The sequence below is a fragment of the Embiotoca jacksoni genome, unplaced genomic scaffold, assembly GCF_022577435.1.
Source record: "Embiotoca jacksoni isolate LCO1_2020_lvr unplaced genomic scaffold, fEmbJac1.0.p SCAF_28, whole genome shotgun sequence".
Lineage (NCBI taxonomy): Eukaryota > Metazoa > Chordata > Actinopteri > Embiotocidae > Embiotoca > Embiotoca jacksoni.
The window spans coordinates 5375527-5392441 of record NW_027185379.1 but is presented as its reverse complement, the minus strand read 5'-3'; the positions used below and the strand labels follow the sequence as shown (position 1 = coordinate 5392441).

General features: G+C 42.4%; 1 protein-coding gene across 3 annotated transcripts in view; it reads left to right on the top strand.

Moving 5' to 3' along the window:
* The window catches only part of synrg (synergin, gamma), a 41607-nt gene that overhangs the window by 21958 nt on the left and 2734 nt on the right, over positions 1–16915 (top strand). For all 3 annotated transcript variants that reach the window (XM_069161342.1, XM_069161341.1, XM_069161340.1), the window contains 6 exons: positions 3911–4453; positions 5896–6059; positions 6173–6226; positions 7135–7231; positions 9491–9639; positions 10341–10451. In XM_069161342.1, coding sequence (XP_069017443.1) covers positions 3911–4453; positions 5896–6059; positions 6173–6226; positions 7135–7231; positions 9491–9639; positions 10341–10451 — 1118 coding nt within the window. The remainder of the gene's footprint in view (positions 1–3910; positions 4454–5895; positions 6060–6172; positions 6227–7134; positions 7232–9490; positions 9640–10340; positions 10452–16915) is intronic.

The following is a 16915-nucleotide window of genomic DNA, read 5'->3' as shown; positions in this document are numbered from 1 at the left end:
CACGTACATTTCATCCGAGGAATCGCTCATTTTTCCCTGGACTAGAGGAGATCATAAATGTAAACATCCCCATTGCCTTATTTCAGTTTCTGTGCAGCGGTCGGATTTTTGGTTTGAACCCAAACAATGCTGAGAGCAAAGGAACAGTCCACGGAGCTGCAGCGAGACAGTCAGGCTGCTGATCGGGCAACCACGAGCCCGCTTTAACATCCATACATTCCTGAGAAACTTCTATGCTACTGTAACAGCGGTTTCCCTTTCACTCTTACTTATTCTTGTACTTGGAGAGGTTCGGGACGAAACCTGTTGTCAAAGTGTAGCAGGTCGAGCGGTTTGAGCACCTCACCATGCCTCGCACTGTGTTTCTGGACATGTATGTAATCTTAAAGAGACAGTATTTCTTTTGTGAGGTTCCTTTTGGATCTACAAAAGGAATCCGAATTTTTACTTTTTATCATCTGTGATACAGCAGCATGAATTTATCACGTGTGGCTCTCTACAGTCTGGTTCTCTGAGAACATGACGAAGTTTAGTATTACCCTTCCTGCCTTGCTTTTTGCTGCAGTGTGCCTGCCGTTTCAATTTGTGAAATTGACAAGAACATAAGACAAAATAAGCATTTTATGCATAACAGTATTGCAAGTTGTTTTTATCAAAGGAAAAATGTATACATACAGATTTAATAGTGTATTTTTCTTACAGGAATATGAACTCTTATTTCGAGACTAGAAAGACTCCTGGATCTCGTTGTGATTTGCCAACTGTGTAAATTAAATGTAGCCGACAGTATTTAGTGAGATTACAGTATTTTAGGTTAGCGTGGATCTAAACATCGATGTCTCCAGTAAACAATGACGTGATTTTATTTAAGGGATCGCAAGAGTTAGTGCACATCAGCCTGCTTTGACAAACAATCACTGTAGCGAGAGGAAAAGGATACTGTCTCTTTAAATCTGTTCCTGCATCTGTGATTGGATGTAACTAAGGCCCCTTTTTGGGATGTCAGGTGTAAGGATGGCCCTCCTTGTTTTCTGTAACCCTTTGAGTGCTTGATCACTTCACATGTTTACAAGCAGATTAATGCAGATATCATGATCTCTTCCTCTTATTTATTTATTTATTATCCTATTTTAAAATTGCCTAAATGTATAAAGATAGCAACCTTTTTAATTTGTGGCTATATGAAGTCCTCTCTGCTCCTAAAGTCGAGGTTACACTTTCCCTTCTTCAACCTAAAAGTGTTGATTTTTGGGTTGCTCTCCCATTTTTTCTGCTCAGGTCCTCAAAGGGTTCATGCTTCCTGCCTTGTTCTTTGAATTATCTTTTCAACCTGGCTTTCCAAGTGTTCTGTATTCGAAATCTTTTCCGGAAAAAAAAAAAAAAAGAACATCTGTTGCTTTACATCCTTATAGTAAAAACAAAGTTTGTCATCTCCCCAGAATAACTGATTCTAGTCTGTGAATGTGCCTTCTCATTCTGGTTTCTGCTTCTATATCCTCCTCGGATTATCTTTGTTTTACCTTCTCGCTGTTTGTTTTCTTCCTTCTCTCCTGACTCTGCATGCCCTTGTATTCCAAATGACTGAAATCTAATTTTACAAGTGTTAGTTTGACAAACCTCTTGTAACGATAGACCTCTTTCACAGTACTTTGTGACCTTTCTCTCTTTCTCTCTACTCATGTTGTCGTAATAAATATTACTGTTGGTATTGCTGAAACGCGTACCGTCTTGTTTTCTCCTTTCTTTCTTGAGAGGCGTAACGTGGTCTAACGATACGAGGCGCTCACCGCTAGATCCTTGTCAATTTCACAAATTGCTTTTTCTATCTGAGGGTTCTGTCATGCAAATAGGAAGGCATCAGCAAGGTGAATTTGTGTTTGTGAGGGTGTGAAAGCAACCTGAATGCTAATGTGTTGACAAATGTGTGCAAGCCGTACAGCTGTCAGTCAGTATTAGTCATAAAGAAAGCGATCAAAACGCAGCGCGAGAAACGGAGCAGATGTAGTGACACCAACGCTCTTTTATGGATGTCCTAAGAGCGTCCGCCTTGAGACAAAATCCTTCAGGTTGCATTTAGTATATAGAGATCAGCTGTGATTATTGTGAGCACAGCTGTTTGTCACCAGTGAAAGCAGCGAGTGTTGTCGTGTTGCCAGGGAAGAGGAATCATCCACAGAAAAAAAAAAAAAGAAGCAGCATAAACATGATTTACCTCGGACATAAACGCTGCTAGAGATCGTTTAAACAGGAAAAGGAGGATGTATTACTTCAACGTAGTCGGGAGGTTTAATGTCAGGATCATAAATGTACAGAAATCTGATGTGTGATCAGCGTCCATTCACAATACATATGATCCTCTTCTAGCAATGCAGCATAGGGGATGCATTCTTAAAATATATATATATATATATAAATATATATATTTATTTTTTTATAAAGAAAAAAATATATAATTTTATGCATTCATTAAAAAAAATATAAATATATATATATTTTTATTTAAAAAATATATACATATATATAAATATATATATATATATGCATATATATATATGCATATATATATATATATTTTTATTATTATTATTATTTTTTTTTTATGAATGCATCCCCTATGCTGCATTGCTAGAAGAGGATCATATGTATTGTGAATGGACCCTCCAACACATAATTTTCACTTGAAAGATGTAGAATTGTTTTTTTTAAATATACCCGCAATCACACATCATATATATATATATATATATATATATATATATATACTGCTTACATTTAAATGGTATCTTGTCACAGAAATAGTTTTAGTTGTATCTGTACAGATTGGGAGATATTTGTGAGATTGTGGCCTCCTTCCGAGTGCAATGGCGGCAAAGGGAATTTCATTTGTGGTGCTTGCGAGATTTAAAAATCCCCAAAACAATAGTCAGGATACTCCAAAAACCCTACAAAGGAGGGTCTTCTTAGGTTGCTTTCTCGCCTTCTTTCTTTGGTTCGAACCAAAACAGCCTCCGATCACGATCCAGCGCAAGGGACACAGATTTGGTCCGACCGAAGGAGGTGGTCTCGGTCCAGGTCAAACTGCAGTATGGTTCGGTTCATTTGTACTTTTTGGGACTTTTAGATCAATCACAGCGAGGCATGCTATCGTCACCCATTAAACGATAGAGGAAGAAAAAGAGCCAGAAGAGAAGCACAAATGAGCCTTAGTTGTAATTTGGTCCGATGAGCAAACAAAACGTCAACTTGGAAAAAAAAACACATAAAATGCTGAAACTTGTGTCTTATTTTCTGAGAGGAAAATAAGTGCTCGTAGTAAAGCCATGAGAATAATTGTAGAGTGGCAAAAAAAATTAATCTGTTCATAGATTTTTTTTTTTTTTTTTTTTTTTTTCTCCTTTCAAACGTAAAACGCCACCAACGCAACTGAAAACACGGCGACATCAGACGCAACCAATCGGTTTCAAGTACAGGGAAGACGGAGGTGATGACGACAGTACGTCGGTGTGCTCGCAAAATTTCAGATTCCCGTACTGCTGTTCTACTCTACGGTCCAAATGTTTCTGTGTATTTTCTTTAAAATTGTGTGATCACCATGAAAACAGACGTTTTTTTAAAAAAAAAATTAAATAAAAACAAAAGGCTATCTACCTGCTGGGGATTACTAGAGTGAGGTGAGAAAAATGTTTTGTTATGTGGGTGAACTGGCCCTTTAAAACCCTTAAAAGACCTGACTGCCACTGGAAGAGAAGAGACATCACTCGAACTGTAGATAAGCGACATACTAATAATCCAGCAGAAGTCTCAGTCCCCCCGTCCCCCGTCCCCGTCTAGGCTCATTCATCTCCCCCCTATCATGACAGCGTCTGTGCTATTCCTGGGAACCACCGGTATGTCTGTGTTGTCATTACAGAGGGAGACGACATGAAATTTGACCCCTTTGGGACGTCGGGCCTGAGCACCTTGGCCAGTTATGACTGGTCTGACCGGGAGGAAAGTCTGCCCGGTGAGACCAGAAAGCCGCCGGGCTTGGAAGGAGCTTCTCTTCCCTCTTTAGTCCCGACACAGAGGAAGGATCTGACCTTCGGCAGCACCGAGAACGTCACGAGTAGCTCGGTAGCCAAGTTCACCGCCTCCTTCGCCGCCGAGGACGGCTCGTCTGCAGATGACAAGTTCGAAGCCTTCGCTGACTTCGGCCCCGGGGAGCACGACGACGAGGACGACTTCGGAGACTTCGCCAGTACTGTTTCCGAGAAGTCCGACTCGCCCGCTGCCACCGCCGAGGCCGGCTCGGAGGGAAACCAAAGCGAGGCCTCGGATGAGTTCGCCGCCTTCCAGGGCGACAAGCCGAAGTTCGGCAAGTCGGACTTCCTCAAAGCCAGCGCTCAGGCCAAAGTCAAGTCCAGCGAGGAGATGATCAAGAGCGAGCTGGCAACGTTTGACTTGTCTGTTCAAGGTGAGTCTTCATGTTGATCCGACTACATGTGAGCGCTGACTCGTCGATTAATCCGTAGCAGTTACTCTGCAACTATTTCCAAATGTGCTTCCGGCTTCTCAAATGTTTTTATTTTCCTGCCTTTCTCATTCTGCTCTGTTCTGCTGTCTCGCTGCTCGTTAACTGAATGTCTTTCGGTTTTGAACATTTGAAGACATAACATGAGTTTCAGAGAACATTTGATTGGCGTTTTTCACCATTTTATGAGATTATCAACCGATTAATCAATAAGATAATCAGATGTTTATTATCTAATGATTATAAACATCATAAGCAGCTCCAAATTACCCGTTTATAAAACGTGTATAACATAACATATGCCTGTCATGTTGATTTATTTGTCTGACAAACTGTCTGAATCCAAATGATTTCAATTAGCTCTGATATTAAACAGAGAAATCAGAAAATCTTCACATAAGACAAACCGCCAATAATTGATTTTGTGCATCTTTTTTTTCAACAAATCATCTGTATTGTTGCCGACTAACCACTTAATTAAAGATGGTTTCAGCTCTAAAATAAGATCTTAATGTCCGAGGTTACATGTGTATGATCAAACTCGTGACAACTGTCCAGGTCCTTGAGCCATCCTCTCCCACCTCTCCCCCACACACTGGGCCCACCAGCTCTGTAATGAAGCCGTCAGACATTAGATGGTAGTGTTGAGATGACAGCTCTGCTCCGATGGCACCGACTGCTGAGATGGATTAGCCGACAAACAAATCCATGAGCAGAAATGAACCATATCCACTTAAAGGCTGTTCATTTTTTTTTTTTAACTGCTGTTTGCTGGTGTTGTGGCCCACAGATCAATGATTACACTTTCCTTCACTGTGATAAAAGCCACATAGATTCATCTCCCCGTGCTGGAGTTCATTTGCGTGAAGAGGAGTGCTTCACTAACTCCTCTTCGTCCCGTGGAACAGTAATCTGATCATGACGAGGTTGTGTGAGTGGCTGTGGGTAAGATGGCGCACGTCTCTGTTGGGGGTTGAATACCTCTGTCTGGATGACCGTCACGCACACGCACACGCATGCACTGACTGCCAGCCCCACTGGAATAGTCTGGGCTCAGCATGTGTTTGCGGCTGTTTATTGTAGTATCTTGCCAGAATTTGTCCGTCTGTTTATTCGCAATGAATAATTCATATCTGCGTGTTTATGCCTCTTGTTTTGTTCGTAATTATTGTTTGTCACGCATTAAGTATTTACTCACGCCGTCCCTGTCTGGGAGGAATTAGCCACAACAGAGTGGAAGTATAAAAATGGCAAACAAACAGGTGCATATCTCAAATTAAGCCATCACTAATTTGAGTTGCTGAATTGACTAAAAACAACACAAAAGGCTTTATACATGTCTTTGTGGTTCTTCATCTCCATCTTCTCTCCTGTCGGTTCCTCAGGCTCCCACAAACGCAGCCACAGCCTGGGGGAGAAGGAGATCGGGCGTTCGCCGCCGTCTCCGGCTCCAGAGCTGCCCTTCAGAGACCGATCCAACACCCTGAGCGAGAAGCCCGCCCTGCCCGTCATCAGGGACAAGTACAGGGACCTGACGGGGGAGGTGGAGGTGAGGAGCCCCCCCCACCTCCAAAAAAAAATTAAAAGTAGAAAAACGTTCCTCTGTTGCTTCTGTTTTGCCTTTGTGTTCGTTTGAGATAATCTGGTGCTGTGTTGTTGCAGGAGAGCGAGCGCTACGCATACGAGTGGCAGAGGTGTCTGGAAAGCGCTCTGGAGGTTTGTATTTGTTTTGTCTTGTGTCCAATCTCATCCCATGGCGAGACTAAATTGTGAGAGAGGCTGAACAAATGGAGTTGAACAATTAAGATAACCAAAAGGGACTGAAATGTTTTCTAACAAGGACTTTTTCCTTATCACGTATGCCTTGCCATAAAAAAATGTCTTTCCCCCAGCAAATATAGCTTGAGGATTTGGAGTTTTTTAAGTGTCTCCAAAAAAATGGGAAAGCTGCACAACACACAATTACAATAAACTGTCTTGCTTATTGCTGAAATGTTTATTAATGTTGGGTTTTGTTTGGTTTGGCACTTTAAATATTCAAGATGTCAGAGATGAATATCCATTCTATCTAAAGTATCCATTTTTTTGTAACTTGTTTTTATGTTGTTGGTCTCTCACCACACTTCCACTGCATAACCACAATGTCTACTCAGCATAAAGGAATGGAAACACTTTAGTTGTTGATCTCTGACTGTTTTTATTGTTTGCTTACATTCTTCTCTATTCCTCCTAGATATTTTTTATTTTGTTTTGGTGGTTTTCTTTTGTCTGTAAAGTTTATTGGGACCATGCTACATGGTGATTTTACACTCGCGGGAGGAGGGGGGGGGGACATTTAATTGAATATTCCAGCAGAAAGTGAGGGTGTGTGCAAGAGTTTTCTCATTCAAACTGTCAACACGACGTGTCAGTGCCAGAAAAAGTGGGCGGTTATCTCTTGGCACCAATTTTTTTTCTCTCAACATTTTCATCAGGACTTGTCAAAAAGACAGACACTCCTTGGCAAGCGTGAGAATTGTGCCGTATGTCAAAATGCCGGCCGCATGTTTCTACGCTAGTGATGATTACGATGAACGAAAACCGTGTGTAGGATGTAACGCCGGCTTCTGTCTCTCCACATGAAGGTCATCACCAAAGCCAACAACACCCTGAACGGCATCAGCAGCTCGACCGTCTGCACTGAGGTCATCCAGTCTGCTCAGGGGATGGAGTACCTGCTGGGTGAGGAAGCACACACACCACTATAAACACACCAGGGGCCTTATTTATTTATTTAAGGACGTCGAAAGACGTCAGTGTGCTCAAGAAAATCACGTGTTTTTCGTGTGTTTGCACGCACAGCTGTGCAGTCGTCAATGATAAATCAGGAGTATTTCATGTGGCTCATTCAAACACCCCAAATCCAACATGTATGGGAAACCACTTCCCTTAAATATGAAACGAATTGCTTTAATAATTGGTAAGCCTTCCCTGACAGGAATCATTCCTGAAGGGGATACCTGCCACAAAGCACAAAGGAGGCAGCACCACTACAAGGAAACTCTTCTATTTAATCAGCCATCATCATTTTGGAGTTGTACCGCCTATTCGTCATATTAACAGAACTGAAAAATGTAATTTTATTCAACGGTTACTGTTGTCTTAGCCTAGTGCAAACCTGACTCAAAATCACTGCGTGAATATATATATATATATATATATATATATATATATATATATGTATATATACCAATCAGCCTAGACAGCAGCGAAACGAGTGTGTGCATGAGTATGGACTTTATAAGCTCTCCTCTTTACTGAGGTAACTTTTATTGTGATCTGCAGGCTTGTACATGAAATCTAAAAGTTCTATTTTGGCATCTCCAGAATGTGCGAATGCGAGTTGATGGAAGATCACTCATCACCTGCTCTCCTTCAAAATGTGCTCTGTGTGTCGTGGTAGTTTCTTTTCTTCCTCCAGTGAGGCAAGTTCAGCCTTCGGCCTGGAACACACTGCCTGCCTGGTGTGTACGTTACCCGTCAAGTGCAGCTCAGCCGCGTCTTGGTTGTGTGTGTGTGTGTGTGTGTGTGTGTGTGTGAGAGCTAGCTAGCTAGCTAGCTGCAGGTCCTACAACTGAATCATTAAGTTTCTCTTTGTTATTGACCATCTGTAAAACTAGATGATGCCACGCGGCAACAGGTAACACACACACACACACACACACACACACACACACACACACACACACACACACACACACACACACACACACACACACCACGCAGATAGAGTGCGCCATAGTCTCCATTGTTCCTGGCAGCCTGTACATGGGAAATGGTTTTATAATTATAAAGCACCTTTTTACCTTTTTTCACGTGGACTGACAAATGCCTTTGTCTATATTATTTCTAACAATCTGTAAATGGCGTGTCATTATATATTGCCTTTTATATTTTAGAGGTTCGCAAAGTGCTTTGCATCTAGACTGCCAAAAGTGGACAAATCACTCTACATTCAGAGATAAAACCTGAATTGTGCTTCTATAATGAACAATTATGATGAGTGGTTTGGAGTGAGCGTGTGTTTGGTAAGTGTCAAGGATATTCTATTGTTTAGACCTGACATACTGTGAGACTCCTCTGATTCTCTGGTGAAAAGACACCCCGACCCCAGGAACTAACTATCATGATAAGTGTTGATTATGGCCACACTGGAGACAACCAGTCTTAACTCTCTATCTGACAGTATTCAGCCAAAGACACATTGTTATCCTTATCTTAAGGTTAGGTTAGGTTAGGTAGTTACTTTATTAATCCCTGAGAGGAATTTTTTTTTCGCTACAGCAGCATACAGAAGCAATAAGATAATATAAGATAACCAATGTGTTCCTTATAGTTGAGCCTTTGTGAGAGTACCAACAGAGAGGTTTAGCATCCGGGCACGACCACACCTTGTGTCGTCTCTCCTCGATCGAGCTGCTGCCAATAAACATCACTGCGTTGTCGCCCAGAACGGTCTCCTCGGCCTTCTTCACCTCATCTCCATGATTTCAATCACAGTACGTCTCGGCGTAACTACCTTCTCCATGAGGGGGAGTCTGCAGACACATGGTCAGAATGTACACACTCTCACACACACACACACACACACACACACACACACACACACCAGGAAATATTGATAAATCACGTTCTATGCCTGGACACGTTGATAAATGAGGACGAGCGGTGAAGTGCGAGCCTGCTAGAGGAGCCCGTGTGTGGCCTGACACCCTCTGAAGGACACGAAGGGGACGAGATTACAACGAGTCCGGTGTGATGGCTTATCTCTGCCTGGTCTGACAAGATCCTGCTCCCTCATTGTTTCTCTCTGCTTTTAACGAGGGGCAAACATGTCACAGTGAGGCACTCGACACAGTCCGCCTCTTGAAAATGAAACGCAAAAAGTGCAACAAAAGGTGTATTTTTGTGACGCGTGTGCTCGTGTGCTTTGTCTGTCAGGTGTGGTGGAAGTGTACCGCGTCACCAGGCGTGTGGAGCTGGGCATCAAGGCCACCGCAGTTTGCTCCGAGAAGCTGCAGCAGCTGCTGAAGAACATCAGCCGCGTGTGGAACAACCTCATCGGCTTCATGTCGCTGGCCAAGCTCGCTGTAAGACACTCAGACACTTCAACCAGCCGGAGCACAGATACAGAAGTAACACACAGCTGCCTCCTGTTATTACCACCGACGTGTTCAAGTACAGCGACATAAATACACGTGATAATAGAGCATCGAGGGGTAATTCACTAGACAACTTCTGCCAACAGCATGATGAAGTGGAGGTGAATCCGGTATTGTGTATCCATTAAGTTAAAATCAATGACGCATTGATTTGCATGTGACGCAGCTGGAGTCTTTTTGTCGGCCGGTGTTCGGATTGACAGGGATGAAAAGGACTATAGATTTATTTGTTCAGCTGTCTGCTAGCGTCTGAAAGCGAGAGGAGGAGGGCCGTCCTCACTCGCAGAGCCTGCAGAGGAGGAACACTGTTTTTTTAGAAGATAAAACTCACTCGGTACCTCGAGGAAGGCGATAGAAACAAAATGCAACAACTGTTTAATTAAAGGATGCAGGCAGATTTTTGTTTTAAAAGGAGAAAGATATAAATGGCATTTTTAATTTTTTCCATTTTATTTGGTCCCCGTCGTCAAAGTCATGCAAAGTCTTAATTAGAAGTTGGTGATGCTCAGAGATATTTACTGTAAGCAGACTTGTCACTGCCGTTATTATAAGAATAGAAATGGCCTGCAGCAAGATGTAAAATGTGTTTGTGTGGTTTTCTTGGTGTGTGTGTGTGTGTGTGTGCGCAGCCTGATGAAAGCTCTCTAGATTTCTCCTCCTGTATTCTGAGGCACGGCATCAAGAATGCAAAGGAGTTGGCTTGTGGGGTTTGTCTGCTCAACGTCGACGCTCGCAGCAAGGTTTGTACACACACACACACACACACACACACACACACGCACGCACATACACAGTGACTGTTAGTGGATGCATTTTTACATTAATAATGTGGTCCAACACGGCGGGTAACAACTGACAATTCTTTGACTCTGAAACATTTTGCAGAACAAAGAAGAAAGCTCTATTGGACGTCTGTTTAAAAGAGTATGTGACAGTCAACTGTCATCCAAATCTCATTTCTCTCTTTCCCACTGGTGACCTCGGGGGCGGGGGGGGGGGGGGGGGGGGGGGGCTCTCACCGACGAGCCCTGCAGGGCGCCCAAGTGACAGCATTCACTCCTCTCCACTGCTCTTCTCTTACAGAAAAACAACCGTTTTCTGCTAGGACACGCAACAAAACATTAAAAACGCAGAAAGCGTCAGATAGAAATTAGGCTCCGCCCACGTTTGGCACTGCTGCTAGGCCTGTCAAGTTTTTCCTTCTCACAGGGCACTTAAATCAGGTCAGTTTATTTGTAAAGAGTGCACGTGTCATACATTAGACAGAATTAAAACACATGGGATTGAATTAAAACCAGCCAAAATTTGTTTTATTTAAAACAAAAATTAAGACATAAGATAATATACAACACCTTAGTGTAAACATGAGCAGTCATTAATACTGTTAAAAATAAAATTACAAATTGGGTGAGAATAAATATGTTTTCAATCGGGATGCAGAGAGATAATGCAGATAGAAACAGGCAGATTTACCTGTTAAATTCTTAATAAAACTTGCATCTTACTTTATTTAAAAATATTTAATCAGTTCTTTCCTCTTTCAGATCACACTCTATCGATCTCTTTAATATGCCAGATCTGTGTCGTAATAACGCCCCGCGATGAGAAGAAAGTCGAAGCTTGATAGGCCTGCTGTGCCTGGTTACAGTTGCTAAGCTGAGATTGGACAGTCACTCTTTAAGATTTAAATATGACCGAGAGGTTGTGGAAGGATAACGATGTGCGCTCCAGAAATAAGTGAGAGAGAGAGGTGAGTTGTCACTTTGGCACCTCAGGGTGTGATTTTTTTTTTCCACTCTGGGTTTGGTTCTTCAAGGTCACGGGGGTCGTTACTTTCTCTTGGAAGGGTTTCATTTTCTCTTCCGTCACCTCCATCTCGGGGACATGGCTCATCTCGCCCCTCTCTGCTAACAGCCACCGGTGTTTCTAATAACTGTCCAGTGACTCTACGTCTTCCTCCTGGCCTCCGTTGGCTGTTATTTTCCTCACCGTGGGCCGTTAACGGTACTCCTGGACTGTGCGTTTTTAAGGGGGACAGGATGGTGCCGTTGATTGTTGCCTGCGATCGCTCGGCTGCTCAGCCACATCCAGATGGATGGAGCAGGCGAGATGCGGCCGACTGAGAGGCACCTAGGCAACAAGCAGCAGATGTGGCTTACACATAAGTCATAAGCAGGGAGTAATAATAGACCTGCACACTCCAACACATACTCTCTCACCTCTCACTCCCATGTGCAGGGAGGCAGCCTGAAATTAATGCAGTTTTATTTTTGACTCTGTGCCACTAGCATGAGATTAATACACCCATCTTTTAATTATATTTTTGGCAGAGCCACACTGGTGAGGATACATAAAAGCCAAGTGGAAAATAGCATCTCCTTTGAGCATAATGAAGTGAAAGAGCAGCTCTGGCTCCACCAGACAGCACTGATTGTTGCATTGTCCTTCAATGAAAAGGTGCTGGTTTGTTTTTCAATCAGAGGTACAGCGCGGCGGAGATGTTGATGTGGCAACAAAGAAACGTGAAGTATGCTCGACAACAGATGAGCTCAGCGGCTCCTGTTCAATTCATGCTTTGAATCCGTCTTCTAAAATGATTCTGTGAAAATCCCTATGGTCAGCCTCACCTCGTTCCTGTTGGACCGGTGTTTCTGGGGCGCTGCACTCCAAGTCCTCTTCGTTTCCTCTTCAGGTCAGGAGGCAGCGATGGGCGGCTGCCAGCAGCTTCATCTCTTCTCACTGTGTCACTCAAAGGCAGCGGCAGATACGAGTTTCATCTTAAGTGATATCTTTTAGCTAATGATGCTCCTCTTCCAAACGATAGATGCTAATTTAGGCAATTATAGGGAGAAGCACTGGAAATGAGTTAAAGTTGAATAATTTAGCATTTCTGGCTATTTATATTAATGCAGGTTTCTGGAGAGCCTCCAGGATTCAGATTGATAATCAAGTCGGATGTGTGGAGCTCTGACAGCAGCAGTTTGTTCTGTGAATTTTTCATCTCTTCAGTATTTCAGTTTATGGATCTGCTGTCAAGCTGCCCATCTCTGTCCCAACACACTTTAATATGGTCAACGTCAGCAGGGCTCCTACACAGATACAGGAAGTGCCTCTCTGAAAAGGTTTAAAGGTAAAGAAGAAGGAACGTGAATCTGCAGTTTCTGGCCGATTTGTCCCGTAACGAATGCTTTTCTTATGAAATGTAGACGAATCTGGTGCCTCTGTCATTACCGTGGTAGCAGAGATGGTTCCTTTATCCCGGGCACAAACATGAACGTCGACATAAGTAAAAAAAAAAAAAAAAAGATGCAGCGTCGAGGACAAAGTCGAGCGTGTCCGAATTTTAAAAAAAAAATTTTTTTACCTGCATAGTTTGACAGATCCTACAACACGTTCCCTCTCGTCGACCAATTGGATGACACATAGTGCCTCCGTAGCCTCCCCGACGACACAGGAACTCACACACGGACGTGAACAATGATTGGTCCAGGTCATACTTGCAGTGTTGCTGTTCTCCCGACAAAGTCACGGCAAGAGTTCGCATCACATTCATGGCCTAATCTCACATAGTTGCCATCGTGAAAGGCAAATATCTCATTTAGTTTGAGCCCTGCATTAATTATTCATAATCATTTTATAAATGATTATAAAAGTAAAAATAAAACAATTTATAAAATATCCCAAGTATCATTTTCTGTTTTGTTCTGTAAAAAAAAAAAAAAAAAAAAAGTTTCCAAATCAGTTTATTTTGGACAATCTGCACATCGATACAGATTTCGGCCGATATAGATACGGATTTAATGAAACGGATGCTTTTACTCTTCTGTTATTCACCAAACTGTCATCTTGTTGTTGGAGCAGCTGAAAACATCACTGCCTATAAAAGCTCTCTGATAAAACTGGAGTAGATTTTTTTTTGAAGTTTTTAAACTATAACCTTTATTTGAATGACATTTGATGACTGTATTTTTAACATAATAATGAGTCTCCACAGGATATATTTCTTAACGAGCAAACACTGGTTTAGGAGTGAACTACCATCTCAGTAATGGTGGCCAGATTCATCTATAAATGATAAAAGTGGACAAACTGCTGTGATCTGCAATTTATACTTAACATCAATCTGGCCAAAACATCTTGAATTCTGAGATAGAAAGTGTGCAGGAGCCCTGAAGGTATTAACTTTGTCTCTATAGTGTTTGAAACGGGGTTTCTTTGAACATGCCTCACCGTTCTGACTGCTCTTGTGCTTACAGGCATTGACTAAAGACAGTGACAGGAAGTTAAGGGTAATTATGCCTCATTTATTTTTGACTCATTTGAAAAGCAGATTGTCATATGACCCAAACAAATAGTGGCCCAAGTAGAATCGCTAACATTTCCACGCAGCTCCAAAGGGCCGGCGAATGAGTCTCCGTTTTATCCGTCAGCTTCAGCTCAGGAGCCTGGACAACATTTGTTCTCGGGAGTAGAGTTACCGGTGGCTGTCGGTCCAAAAGGCTCAAATAAAAGGCAGTTGAAATTATCCTCCGTTCGCCGACATGCAGCTGAAGTCTGAAGAGAAAGCTCGAGAGTTTGAGCGGGGAAGTGAAGGGAAGAAGTATCACAGCGAGTCTTTGTGCGACCACCCTTTCATTCGGACTCCTCTCTCCCGCCAACGTTTTCAGGTCCGGCAATCCTGAGTGCAGGTTTGTTGAAACAAGTAGGCCAGGGCACAAAAGAGCTCTGAAAGGAAATGGCTCTGCTTTAGAAATGTGAACGTGTGAGAAAATGCCAAAAGTAGAAATGTGCACTCAGGCAGGTGGAGATGTATTTGACTTAATGGTGTGTTGTGTTGTTTTCTTCTTCTTCTTTTTTTTTTTTTTTTTGTGCGCGGCCGTTGCTTTTCTGCATGCGGCTCCCCTCTGCTTCTGTGTGGGAGGCTATGATTCACTGCACATGACTCATTCCTTTCTGCGGCTTCAGCTCCATTATTTCACCAGGGATGCAAACTCCTCAACTGCACATCACACACATCAGCATCTCCTGAGTTCACACACACACACACACACACACACACACACACACACACACACACACACACACACACACACACACACACAGCGTTACAGCTGGGCCCCGTGGAAATGACAACGTGCACCGCAGCCCTCGTGCGACGGTCAGATGGCCACGTTTCATTTTCTGAGCAGCGACAGTTCGGGAAACGTTATTCAGGCAGAAAATCAAATCATATTATGAAGCCAACAGTTGGTCTGTGGGAACTCTTCTCCTTTAGTCTCCAAGAGAATAAATGCAGTGAGCCGTATTGGCTCGAAAGGACCACAGGCAGAGATGGAAATACATCACACGTTCTCTGAGGAACTTCACTGGGAATTGTTCAGCTGTTGGAGCTCCATCTTGCAGATATGTTGGGTTACTCTCAGCTCACCTGACCAATTTCTCGTCTGCTCTCATGTTTAATCCTGCTGGTAAATCACGCCCTCTAATCAGTCTCGATTTATTTATTTTTTTAAATCATACATTTTTCAGAGATTTTTTTTCTCGATTTTCCTTTTATTTCCCATGAGAATTACAGACATGGCTTCATCTGATTAGACATACAGCCTTAAAGCCGAGCTTGTCCTCATGCCTCTGTCACTTGATTGAGATAAATCAGCATGAAGATACATTTCAGTGTTCAAAAGAGGTTATTTAGGATTTCAGACTAAAACTTTGTCATCTTGAAGTCCAGATTACATCTTTTTTTTAATTGTATTAGAGCTACGTTTTGTAAGGAAACAATTGACTTGTGTTAATCACAGCTCTGAAAACGGAATCTTTAATGCATATTTTGTCTGTTAGGAGATGCTTTGTAAAGTAGCTTTGTCTGAGGTCTCTAAATGTCACGCTGTGTATATATTTTTTTATTTTTATTCCACCACTCCGAGACCTCCACAAATTTGAACATATAACAGCGTAACTGTGTCACAGCATGGAGGATCCTTCGCTTTAACTTCACAGCAGCTTTCTTCCAAACCATCTCTGTCAATCTTTAGATGTATTTATTCTTGGCAACCAGTCAGTCAGGTTGAGAAGTGAGGCGTTCACAGCATGTTGCTATGTGGGGCGCACCGCACTTGCGTAGACAGAAATTTGTACCCATTAAGTCATTTTTATATGCAGTCTTTTTAAACATATGAGAAACTTTTCCCAGCAGGTGTTGCCTCCAGACTCGTGCGTACGTACTTTTATATACAGCCTTATTTGTTCCCCATAAATTTGACAAAAAAATGTCGCGTGCGCTTGTCTGTTCAAGTTTCAAGTCCATGGCGAAACCACAAAAGCACATGTAGTGGTCACAAAAATGCGCGTCGCCGGTGCTGATGTTGATCAAGCAACATAACTTTGAATACTTGGTTCTTCAGAGGTTCTAACTCGCCCTGCTCGGTGAACATCGCTGTACTGAGCTCTGGTAACGCGCAGCAGGAACAGACTCGGCACTTTTTTGACTCCACCTCATCCGTATTGTTTGAACTAGTTTTAAGAGGCACATTAATCACAGCTCTGTTTTAGGAGTGATTCTTACCTCCGAAGCGTAATTCTGGTTAATTTTACGCTGGCGTAAATGACAAAAGGACGGCGCGAAGCGGGGAAAGAAATCCAACTACTGTGCAGCTTTTCAAACCAAAGGGATTTTTACACGAATCATTAAATGTTTGTTTTTGAGTCGGAAACAGAAATTGCCAACTGGATTTAGCATCTTCATCGGGCTGTACTCGCCATCTGACCGAATCACCTGGATATCCATCTGCTCACACCAGTTGTTCCCTCGATATAGGCTGTTTTAGGAGACTCCTCATTTCCCTGAGTCTCAAGAACACAGGTGCTAAATTAGCACAGAGCCACAATAATAGGTAGGTAGGTAGGTAGTTACTTTATTAATACCCAAGGGGACATTTATTTCGCTACAGCAGCATTTATAGATACAGGAAAGCAATAAAATAACAGTAAAAAACTATTAAATATAAAAATGCACAGTGTATACAGTACAGTATATATATATATATATTTTTATATTTAAACAAACAAGAAACACAGACAACAGCAAATACGGCAGGTTGAAATGAACTACGATCAATTCTTACGTCGTAAACTAAATCTTGATACCACTAATGCTGTAGGTGGAGAAGAGGAAATAAATATACCCGCATATCTGCGAGTATAT